This window comes from Lingula anatina, chromosome 1, assembly GCF_051362555.1.
Source record: "Lingula anatina isolate TDL-2025a chromosome 1, LinAna3.0, whole genome shotgun sequence".
Lineage (NCBI taxonomy): Eukaryota > Metazoa > Brachiopoda > Lingulata > Lingulida > Lingulidae > Lingula > Lingula anatina.
This window is the reverse complement of record NC_141767.1, coordinates 65884236-65896468: the sequence shown is the minus strand read 5'-3', so window position 1 is coordinate 65896468 and position 12233 is coordinate 65884236. Positions and strand designations below refer to the sequence as shown.

Here is a 12233-nt window from a genome sequence, read left to right as displayed (position 1 = left end):
ATAATAACACAGTTTACTGACCACTATGGAATCAAACCCTCTGGGAGGAAATACCCTGGCTCTATCTTTCTTTAGGACACTCTCTGTCTTTCCCAATGCGACTTCAGCAAGTATCATCTTGCCAAGCTGAAAGTAATACGTTACCCAATAATTTTCTAAAATACACACTCACTGGAGAGATGTTTTTTTTTTGTGAATTTTAAAATAGTTTATTTGAACAGATTTTTGATTGTATTCTATATGTAACACAATTTTTGTTTTCTAATAGATATCACAGGAGCAACAGGACTTGCATAAACAGTTTTGCAAGGAACAATACGAGGAAGAAGACGAGGCAGAACAAAAAAGAGATGGGAGAATAACATCACAGATTGGACTGGGCTGAAATTGAGCAGCAAAACAGACCACAGATGGGAGTAAAGAGAATTGGTTGCAAAATCCTCAAGTGCCCCCACGTTCTACCAGACTGAAGTATAGGATGAGATAGAAATAGCTATATGTTTACTCTCATTTACAGTTTGTGGTTATGTTAAGTTTTATGTTTTGTTTAGCTCTATTCAATAATACCTTGGTAAAAACCAGTTGTCTGTTTGATAATAAAAGTACTTACTGCTGAAAACTGAGCTGCTTTTGATGGGAACTGAGAGAAATACAGACCTCGGCCATATTCACCATGAGAAAAATCTGAAGAAAAAACAGTTTTATTTTGCAATGGTGTAAATATATCAGAATACAAAAATATTCATACACATTAATTCCATCTAATAGACAGTAATAAACCTACATGTATCAAAACATAATTTGCATACATACAGTATGTGCAATTTTAGCAATACACTTCAAAGAAACATTAAAAAAAATCGTCATATTTTAAACAAACTTTTGAAAACAAACCTTCTTCTGAGAAACCATTCTTCATTATCTCTTGAATTCTTTCTGGGTGCTCCAAACTGCCACAGAAATACAGTCTCATTTTAAATGTGGGGTCCTTTAAATGCTGCAGTCTCATTTCATACCTCTCATGGACATTCTGAGTGAGGAAAGTCTGAAGGAAACAGTTAAAAATGTAAAATAAAATAAGCAAGAAACAAGCTAAAATAATTACCTAGCAAACAAACAAATAAATAAAGGAGTAACACACTTATAATCACATCAAATTTTAAATCTCCTGTTATCAAACTCTGCTTTATTTCTTTACCTTGGAAATCATTGTAACCTCACACTTTCCTGGCATGTCTTTATCTTTCCCTATCCCTGCTTTGAAGTCTTCTGTCAGTCTGTGAAATTCTGCAATGTCTCTGCCATGGTCATAGGGCTCATTGGTGCCTCCCTCTGGTGTCACTACATACCGAGACGAGTCTGAAATATAAAAATAATATATATAACAAACGTGATTATTTAACTCCCCTGAGTCAGGTTTACTGAAGTGAACATAAAGCAGACCACACATGATAATGAATTGATGAAGAGTAAGTATTGATTGTCAGTTAAACCATGAATGTGACCCAGCAATCATGACACAACTTTAGGTTTGAAGTCAAGATCTCAACTAGCACATCATTTCATCTCAGCCACTGCACTGAGAGATGAACAGAAATTTATTCAAAGATTTTATGGTGCTTCTAGAATGTAGTGATAGAAAAGGGTTAATGAATAAATAAATAAATATTTCTTGGTCTGGTGCAGATTGATAAATTATAATTCATTTCTGGCAGTCACAGCATCTTCTAAATATTTAACATAAGTATATCAAATTACTACTTAACATTTTGTAATCAACTTCACTGATTAAAACATGGTGAGGGGAATGGCAAGTTTATTATTTACTGTTTATTCTAGTTACATTTATTAAAACTGGTATATGCTTCAAACTGTAGACTTATAATAGTATTTGTATTTCCCTAGAGCCTTCTTTATAAGATAGACATATTTCATTATTCTTAAGGGAAGAAAACTGACACTAGATTATTCTTTGACCAAGCTTATTTTGCAGAAAGCATCTTTTGACATTTAATCTTCAAGTGTTGATTTTGGATCAATACATATAACAGCTATGAGCCAGTATCCCTGCTTGTCAATACTGTGATCAATGAAGGTAGACACAATCAGAGAATTTTACCGCATGCAGGTTTCACATCACCTGCCTCAATGCAAAGTAAAAATTATACAGTGCAAGAAATCCTGAGAGTACAATACATACTGTGAAAGCGAATGATAAATATGCTTCTTTTAAAACAATGAAACTGGATGTAAAATTGTTACCACATGAGATTGCAAACAATAAGCTGTAAAAAAAAAATTAAATATTGGTCAAGAAAATCTCTTGTGTATATAGTGTTTAGGAGGGGAGAATTTCATGACACCTATTGATATCATTTGATCAAATATGACGCCAAGGTGTCACTGCTGTACTGGTAGTCTAGGTTTGGCCTTTCCAGATGAAATGAGGACAAGTCTTATCAAACTGATTTTTACATTAATTACAATTAATTCAATTTTTTACATATAGTAATCATGGACCACCATGCTTGTTTTTGATTAACATATACCTGTAGAGAGCTTCAGGTTAATCATGTTGCACTGATTTGTATTTCTATCACTTCAGTCATCAATATTGGAAATAAAGTGCTTGGAGCACAATGATGAACTGACTTCAAATTACAATGCCTCTCTCACTAAGCTCAGAGCCATTACTACTGTTTTTCCCATGTATTTCTACATACTCACCAAATCCTCCATCAAATGCATCAGACTCCTTTCTGTCCATCAGATTTCTGAACTGCAGTTCCTTCTCCATGTCTGCTATCAGTTGGTCTACAGAGATGTCGCCTTCGTCACCTGCACAGCAACAGCAGGTTAAGGATAAGTTTTTTAACAAAGAAAATTAATGTTCAGGCTTCCAAATACTTTGTTGTGCATATCAGTTGTTTTGGTTAATTGCCATAATATGTCAAAAGTTGTCAACAGACAGAACTTTTTTAAAGCTTCCTTCTCATCTCACTGCCTGCTTCCTACAAAGTTGCCACACATTCCATTTGATATATAAATTTCCACCTAGAGAAGATGTGTGCAATGAACACCTACCTGAGTTGTCATCTGATGCTTTGCTGACAGCTGCCTTGGCTACTGCAAGACGGTACTCCAAGAACTCGCGTTCTGAAAGCACAGTAAAATCATTCACAAAGAAAAAATCAATAATTTCTTATGAAATGCATTCACACTATTTAGACAAGTCACTGCAGCTCAAGGACAACAGGGCACATATACTTTTTGTTGTCACAAACATGACTTTTTGTTTGCAAAGGTGAAGCTTGAATTTCCAACAGTCCATTTAGTGGCCAGCTGTTAAATTATCCCCAGGCATACAAATAAATGCATGTGTACGCAAACATGCACAAAATTGTTAGAAAGCATATTAACACATAAACATATTCATTGATTGACACAACAAGATATTCAAGCATACAGCAAACAAAAATCTGAAAATAACCTAAATTGTTTCTAATTCTATCCTTTCTTCCATGTCAAAATGTCTGCACTGAAATTAATATTACGTAAGTTACATTTCTGAGGATAAGTTTCAGTTGCCTTCACTTGCAATTGGTTTGTGCCAGACTTGTTGTGTCTATTGTTATGAAGTGTACTGCTCTTATACTATGTGTTTGCACACTGTCATTATGTACAATGAAGTTCTTAGCTGTGTGTTGACGTATGTGACATTCACTGGTTTTATATTATACTGTATTTACACTGTTACCAGCTTATGCTGCAGTGTAAGTTATGTAATAATAAATCAATAGAATCATCTGCCAAACCCTTGTGACAGGCCTTATAAACCAAATTGCTATTTGTGACTTGGAGCCACAGCTTTGTGATTGAGATCCCTGAATGAATTACTTTAACTGCAATTTCATAGACTGATTGAAATATGCTTGCTGTGAGCACCATGAATTGCAAACCACAATTCTCTTCACCTGCCTGTTTAGCACTTTCTGTACGTGATGAAGATTGTCAAGAGCACATTTCTACAATATTTTAATATTTATGGTCAAGAAAAAGAGCCTGTATGTAAACAGCACAAGGTCTGGATGAAAGCTGCCCAAACTGTCCATAGTTTATAATTACATGAGGTTTTTTTTACAATCAGACCATGAAATTGTGGTTAAAGTCATTAATTCAATGACTGCAATTCCAAATCTGCAGCTCCAAGTCACAAACAGCAATTATCCCTTACGCCAGGACAATGACAGTCCAAAACACTGTAACTACATACCGAGTACCAGCTCAAACAGTTACCCAGACTTTAATGCCTGCCTAGACTGTGAACTTTCATTATAACTCGGGTACTAATGGCCATATCAATACAAAATTCCATCAATGACCTCTGGTCACAGCCCTCATAAATGGTTGACATGACAGAGCTGGGTGTTATGATTTGACCAACAATTTTCATTCACTGTTTATCCAAAGTAAACATACATCTTAACCAGATATGGAGTGCCCTGGATTAAGTCAATAACAGGGTCCATAATTTACCAAACTGATCACCAAATTATCCAATTAATGGAAATTTGTAAAGGTATTGGCTTTTAGTATCAGTGTATTATGTAACAGTTACAATACAAGTCATCAAGGTGTATATGTTTATTCAGATGTGCAAATCCTACTGAAATTCCCTGCCAAAAACAGAAAAAGAAAATTAACTATTTTTCTTTAATTTTGTGTGTGTATTACTCAGAATTTTCTGGATTTACTTCTAGGACTATCAATATAAGTATACAATTTATGTATTCAGAACCATGTATTAGCCAAAAACATCCTTTTAACTGTATCATTTTCTGATGTAAAGGCTCTTGGCACCTAGTGATGTTTTAAAAATTATGAGACAAGAAAACATGCAAGAACCCTTGAGGTGGGATAAACTTCTTAGCAATAAGGTTCAAGCTCTAGGAATGTCATCTTAGAAAACAATACAAAAGCAGTGCACAAACTATGGTGAGCTCATTCTGTTGTGCACTACAATGTGGGTTATAATTCTTCAAAACTTTGAAGAGAAAATAGCCAGAAAAAAAAGCTGTGGAAAAATTCTCTGAATTTTTATTCATTACCTCAGTGCACTTGCTTGTCTGCCATTATATCTGACTCCAGTGTCCTCCAAATCCAGCAAAATATTGTTCTATTTCACACAAAGGCAAAAGTTTTTGTGGTATCTTGGATGATCCCCATTATCATTTCATCTTACTAAATGAGTGGTACCCTAGACTGGTTGACTTGCTCTTACAGCTCTACACATTATTTGCAATGCTAACAATTAACTATTCAGAAGGTAAGAATATTTGCTCGATCCATTAAAGCTAGTTTCATGGGATTCTTATTACAATATAACCATGAATGCAAAGGTGTCTTGTGGACCAAAGCAAACATGCAAAGCAATTTACATAACAATACTCTGCTAAACATCAGTGATTCTCTACATTGTTATCGTTATATGAAACTGGGCTTTTAACAAAAATTATAATAGGCATTTTATTTGAATAAAAAAAACAATAACTAGTTCTTGTAAAATGTTTGCATGTTCTTGACGAATCAATTAAAATAAAGGTATGGAATTGTCCCTGAAGATGTATGATCAAGTTGTTGAAAACAGTTTAACACGATCAATACAACTTTAAATGCTTCCTAAGAAGTCCATTCCAAACTATTCTTCACCAGACACTTCATATATCTAAACCAAAATTAGAATCATTTTTGCCACTTAAATGCTGTATTTTGTCAACACCAAACTAAAAAAAAATGAAACCACTGTTACTGAAACAAGGAAGATAAGTGCAAAACAGATGCTTTTTTTTAAGTACTAGTTTTGAGGAAAAAGTAACATATTCCTGCACTCTAAAAATATCTTTAAAAGAAATAAGTTAAGTCTGATGTTGGCACACCACCACAATTACTTACTGAGTTTGTCTTCTGTTATTGTGCAGCAGAACAAAATCCAGGAACATTTATACAGTATGTCATTTACACTTACTAGTACAAACTTCAAACTATGGTAGAATATTTAATATATAAGCACAGTTATCATATAAAGTTTTAAAAATATATGTGTAATTTCAACCATATTTGAATGTGTAAGGTTGTTTTGTACTCACCATGCATGAACTTTTCATGTCCGAGGGATTCATTTTCTTGGACCAAACTTGATATGAGATCTTGCTGAGATGTCACCTTTAATGATAAGAGACTGAATGAATGAATGGATGAATGAATGCTCTTTTCAGTGTACGGAAACTCACAGATAAGTACAATGTAGCTCTTAGTGCTCCAAAAATGATTCTGTACCATTTTCTTTCAAATTTCTAACCTAAAATAAAGTCAAACTTACTAAAGCTCTAAGGTGGATGATCTCACTCCTCAGCCTGTTCATACATGATATCTCAGCCTGGTAAGCTTCTAAACTCTTGTGTCGCCTGGTTTATATACATAACAGAACATCAAAGCATGATACACAGTAAATACGGATGTGTCAAATGATGATATAAGCTTGCTATTGGCTTCATGGGTGAATTAACATGATTTATCATTTTCCCCACATTCCAATTAAAAAATAAATACAGTGAGCCCATTGTGGGTCACTTAAAAAATCCCCAAACTTACCACTTTTTTATTTCCAGCTCCATCAGCAGTATGTCCAGTTCTGGTCTCTTGTTGCCAAGGACTCCTTCAGCTGTAAATAACAAAATGTGGCATAAGAAGAATGTTATCATCAGTACAAATTGAAAGAAAAATTGATAAGATCAAGTTTTTTTTACTAACAAAAACATCCATTCTACAGAACCTTTTCCTGACAACATGTGCCCAACTTTGTTTCTTCACTTACACTGTTCCTCAGATTAGATGGCAAAAGATATATTAATTACTTTTATCTAGACCCCAAAACCTTGATTAAATAAATTTGTCATTATGTTCTCAATGACAATGATGAGAAAAAAAGGAACATGCACAAACTCGAAAAAAAAAAAGGAAAATAAAAAGATGAGAAATACAATATTAAAAAGTTTTGGGAAATAAAAAAGATTTCTAACATTCACTGAACATCATCCAGACATGTCATTAGAACCATCTTTTATGCTCTTAGTCCGAGTATCTAGCAGCTTGACTGTCAGATCTTATATTCGTTCAGCATATTTAAATGTACAATTGCATTTTCTCTACAAAAAACACTCACTAGTGAATGGTGGAAGATAAGACATCAATGTGCACTGTGTGAACTGTTCTGCAAACTCACTGTAATCAGACAGAAACAAGACAATAAAATACTCCAAATCTCAGCAACATGCTAACAACAATGACAACACACTTAATCCATTCACGTATAATCTGTGACAAAGACTTTAACAATTTTCAGACCCAATTACCCTCTAGTTTATTTTACTTTTTTTAAAAGTGTCTTTAATGTTTAAAAACACTGAAATAAAACTGGAAAATATAATGATTTAGGAAATACCATTTTCCAATTACAGCATGTAATACAGTAATAATGACTTACTCCCATCTGCTGTTGAGGACCACATCATCACTGAAACCATACCGCTCAAAGAAATCAATGGCGGAGTTGTCAGCATGGACCACTATTGCATCATACTGGCCCACAACTGACTGGTCCTTGATTTGCTGGAAATACATCAGATTATCACTGTTCAAAAAACATAACTTTTTGAAAGAAAGCGTGTCTGATGAAGTAGTTGATATTTATAATATATATACAGTTAAACACAATTTTAAAAAATGTAATTTGTATGATATGGAGGTCTGTTTAATAAGTATGAATGTCTAATCATGACAGTAATAACTATCTTCTTGCTAGTGGCATCATAATAAAATCAAAACTGTAAATGTTTTCACAACAATTGTAAAATTGTATTTTATTTGTAATTTGTAAACCACCACACCTGGATGAGGTATTTTCCAATACCATGCTTCCTATACCTCTGCCGCACAGCTACCAATGTTAGGTGAACTACGCGCTCCCCTGGTTTGCTGAAACAAAGATAATCACATCATCTTTCTGCCATCTTTAGTGCATAACTCAAACATTAGCAGGAACTAACAGTTGGAGAACTATGTGTAACAACCAAACTGATTTTTTTTGTAAAATGTATTTCAAAATTTAAGCACTTCTTAAAGACAATATGGCAACTTTCATTTTGAATGCATCTGATGAAAATATCACTAGCACTTGTATATCATGAAAAATGCAATAACAACCTGTTTATAACCTTTAATAATGGAGAACTCACCAAAATTTCTTCTCAAATGTTGCACATGCTACTAGTCTGTTTTCTATGCCTACATGGTTCACATCATATGGTCCTTCATGACTATCCCTGATCTTCTTTCTCTCTTGTACCAGTTGTAAAAAATGATTGATGCCCTTTGAGTAATCTTCCTCCTCTTCATCACTAATAAGTACAGGAAAATGCAGATTATATTTTCAAAATTGATATGTTCACTTCAAAAATCATCAAGAATTAGCCGACAAATGTTGCAATAAACCCCTAATAAATTGTACCTTGGCCATTTCACAGTATTTTAGAATAAATTAATAATAATAATAATAATAATAATAATAATGATGATGATGATGATGATTAAAAGTAAGGGTAATTTTAAACACATTTGAAAAAATAAGTTTATAGTTTCGCTGATATTCTGTACTGGATATTTAATTATTATAATTTTATCTTGATCTCTCTGTACAGCTGAGTATTAATATTTGTCTTTTCATAGTATAAGTAAATACCAGAAGTCCTACAGTATCAATACAAATTTGCAAATCATATAGCATCTCACCTTTCTTCCTCTTCCTCCTCATCTTCTGAATCACTGAACACAGGTGCAAATATACTTGGCTTATCTTCCTCCACTTCATAAATATCCTCTTTTTCAGAGTCCTCTTTTTCTATCTCCCCATTTGCTGCAATATCATCTTTATCAGATTTATCTTTCTTCTTCCCACTTTCTTTAGAACAAGCTGTCTTTTTAGAATCACCAGATGCTTCTTTTTGTTCAGAATTATTGTTTGAAAGATTTTGGTCATTTGTTTCACTCCTTTTTTTCTGTCTTCTAATTTCAAAATCTTCTAGAACATCTGGAAATCAACAGATTAATTCTTAGATGATAAAAAATTTGAAAAAAAAAAAAAAAAAGAAACAAACAAACAAACAAACAAAAAAAAAAAAAAAAAAATATATATATATATATATATATATATATATATATATATATATATATATATATATATATATATATATATATATATATATATATATATATATATATATATATATATATATATACAGGTGAAATCATGTTTCCATTGGATGGGTGTTTATTGTATTGGTGCATACCCACTACAAAATGATTACTGCTGACATAATTGAAAGTATGCAAATATGGATTCCCACCATTAAATCATAATTAACAAAGTTTAAAAAAGGCAAATAAACAAACATTCTGAGTGTTTTTCTGCCTTAATTAGGAAGGTTATTTGTAATAAATGTTTACATTGTCTTCATACATGTTTGACATCATATACCAATTAGTACAAGGCACTAATTACTTCCGCCAAGGAGGTTATGTTTTCACCCCTGTTTGTTTGTTTGTTTGTTTGTTTGTCTGTCTGTCATCAATATAACTCAAAAAGTTATGGACTGATTTTGATGAAATTTTCAGGAACTGTCAGAAGTGGGCAAAGGAACAGATGATTGGTTTTTGGTGGTGATCCAGATCAATAATCAATCAATAATCAAAAATATCAAAAATTTAGGGGTGAAACCACATTGGATGGAGACTTTGCTGCCTTGGCAGAGGCCTGCACTCTCTGAGTGCTTTTCTAGTATTAAGTATCAAATCAATACCAAATGCAAGCAACTACACTGTTTTCCAAAAGGGAACTCAGACATTGATTTATTCTGTGCAGAAAGCACACAAACAAATTATGCAATGTTATCCAATACTATCGAACACCTCACACTAATCTCAGTAAACAAAGACACACACAGTTGACTTTTACTACCACAGATCAATCTATTGTTGCATTACTACTAGAAAACAATTCTCGTGACATAATGACTACAGTAATCATAATAGAAGGTGCAAAAGGTGATGAGGGCATTCTATAATCACTGACTTTATATTGGTTATCATAGGTTCTTACACAGTCACTTTCAAAACCTGTATTGCCACAACAACAAATAGAATTTCAAAATTATCTTAATATCAAACAAACAGTAAATGATATCAAAAGTCACATTTCATATCCATAAATAACTGTATTTGCCACAAAACAATTCACCTAGTCATATCAAACATCCTACCTTTAATATCTCTGATTAGCACAATTGTTCTTGCCCATTTTTCACACACTGTAGAATATAATACATCAGGTGTCATTTCAGACAAAGATACAGAATACAGACCAACAACTGCATGGAGAAGTTCTTTGTTGGGGACCTGAAAGACAAATTCTGTATGTGTATGGCTGTGTTCAGATTTAAAGTTATCAGTCCAGCAGGATTGATCTATCTCAGTGGGGATTCTTGCTGAGGCTCAGTCAATGTAATCAGCTTAATTGTCCGGCACGCCCTCTCGCAAAACAACATGAACAACATCATAGAACACAATGTTTTCTTGACCTTACCCACGTATTTTAAGTTACAAGGGGACATTCCAGATAATTGAGGTGATTGCATTGACTGTGCCTTAATTAGTGAAAATCCCTGCTGAGATACATCAATTCTGTTGGACTGATAACTTTTATCTGAACACATCCAGTGTGTGCATCTTTTAACATGCAAACCAATGCTGGCTTACAAATATGCATACAACACATTTAAATATGTTCTAAATCTGTATATTGCATGTAACTAAGAACATGATGTTTGTAGGAAAAGATTTTTTAATCGGAACTATACAGTAATTGGACGGTCATGACCAATTTTTAACTTGACCTGAATTTAGCCTAACAATTAACCCAAGCAGGTTTTACCTGAAACAGATTCATCATTTCGATGATACAGTGTTCACAAAGGCAAATTTTTTAAAACTATTTTAAAATGAAAGGAAGAATCAGTTCATGTCCATTTAAAAACTTTGCCTGCATTCTACCAGTAATTAAGGCACAATATGGCCACTAAAAATGAGTTTGAAGCAAAATGATAATATTGCTTCCCTGTTGTGGGAACAAGAAATGTGAATGGATTCCGATCCCCTGCCCTCATCTCAGGTGACATCGATAGATGGAGGGTAGTGATGGCAATGTGTACAGACACTTCTCTGCGTCAGTACATAAAAACGGGAAAGCACTTTTTAAAATAAAGTCCCATTGGCTAAATATTTGCAATTACTGTTAGACTTTCAAAATAATGTTTAAAGATTTAAATTAATTCACCAATGATAAAAAACAAAGGTATTTATTCCATCTTTTCTCTTTCAGCCCTCCCCCCACAGCCACCCTTCAAACAAGTACAAATGTGCTTCGAAGTGACAGCGTCAGGAAAACATCTCCCTTCAATACACTTAATAAAGTTTTAGCGTCAGTACATAAAAACGGGAAAGCACTTTTTAAAATAAAGTCCCATTGGCTAAATATTTGCAATTACTGTTAGACTTTCAAAATAATGTTTAAAGATTTAAATTAATTCACCAATGATAAAAAACAAAGGTATTTATTCCATCTTTTCTCTTTCAGCCCTCCCCCCACAGCCACCCTTCAAACAAGTACAAATGTGCTTCGAAGTGACAGCGTCAGGAAAACATCTCCCTTCAATACACTTAATAAAGTTTTAGATTAAAATATCGATCATCTTGAACCACAGCCCTGGATAAAAAAAAACAAAAAAACTCTTAATAAATAAAGCATCGAAATTTTTTTCTAACACAGCTGCCTTACCCCAGGTATTATATCGATAGTTTCACCAAGTTTTGAACTCTGCAGCAAACGTCTGAAATCAATGATCAGCGGAGTGACCGTGGTGTGTTTGCCCTTTTTGTTCTTAAACGCTTGGCTTTCAGCAAACTTAGCGCCGGAGAGGATGCTTGAATCGATGGAACAATCAGCAGGGTCTTCATTTCCAGCATCATTTTCTTCAGTATTTTTTTCGGGTGAAAAGTCTACTGGAGAGAGGCGCGAAGTGACAGCAGCAGCCGCCATACTGTCAACAAACAAGTTCCGCGTG

At 33.7% G+C, this 12233-nt stretch overlaps 1 protein-coding gene and 1 long non-coding RNA gene across 7 annotated transcripts in view; one reads left to right on the top strand and one right to left on the bottom strand.

Annotated features, from left to right (window-relative positions):
• LOC147764891 (uncharacterized) overlaps positions 1-577 on the top strand; it is a 13957-nt gene extending 13380 nt beyond the window's left edge. For all 6 annotated transcript variants that reach the window (XR_015331978.1, XR_015331977.1, XR_015331979.1 and 3 more), the window contains one exon: positions 269-577. This is a non-coding gene — a long non-coding RNA (uncharacterized LOC147764891). The remainder of the gene's footprint in view (positions 1-268) is intronic.
• The window catches only part of LOC106172764 (uncharacterized), a 13623-nt gene extending 1390 nt beyond the window's left edge, over positions 1-12233 (bottom strand). Inside the window, exons 1-16 of the mRNA XM_013553643.2 lie at positions 11948-12233; positions 10374-10509; positions 8848-9145; positions 8295-8456; positions 7947-8034; positions 7544-7668; positions 7223-7281; positions 6652-6721; positions 6380-6464; positions 6147-6222; positions 3085-3156; positions 2728-2838; positions 1199-1359; positions 895-1045; positions 611-684; positions 22-126 (exon numbers count right to left, since the gene is read on the bottom strand). Of these exons, the coding sequence (XP_013409097.2) occupies positions 22-126; positions 611-684; positions 895-1045; positions 1199-1359; positions 2728-2838; positions 3085-3156; positions 6147-6222; positions 6380-6464; positions 6652-6721; positions 7223-7281; positions 7544-7668; positions 7947-8034; positions 8295-8456; positions 8848-9145; positions 10374-10509; positions 11948-12208 (2034 nt within the window). The 5' untranslated portion in view covers positions 12209-12233. The remainder of the gene's footprint in view (positions 1-21; positions 127-610; positions 685-894; positions 1046-1198; positions 1360-2727; positions 2839-3084; positions 3157-6146; positions 6223-6379; positions 6465-6651; positions 6722-7222; positions 7282-7543; positions 7669-7946; positions 8035-8294; positions 8457-8847; positions 9146-10373; positions 10510-11947) is intronic.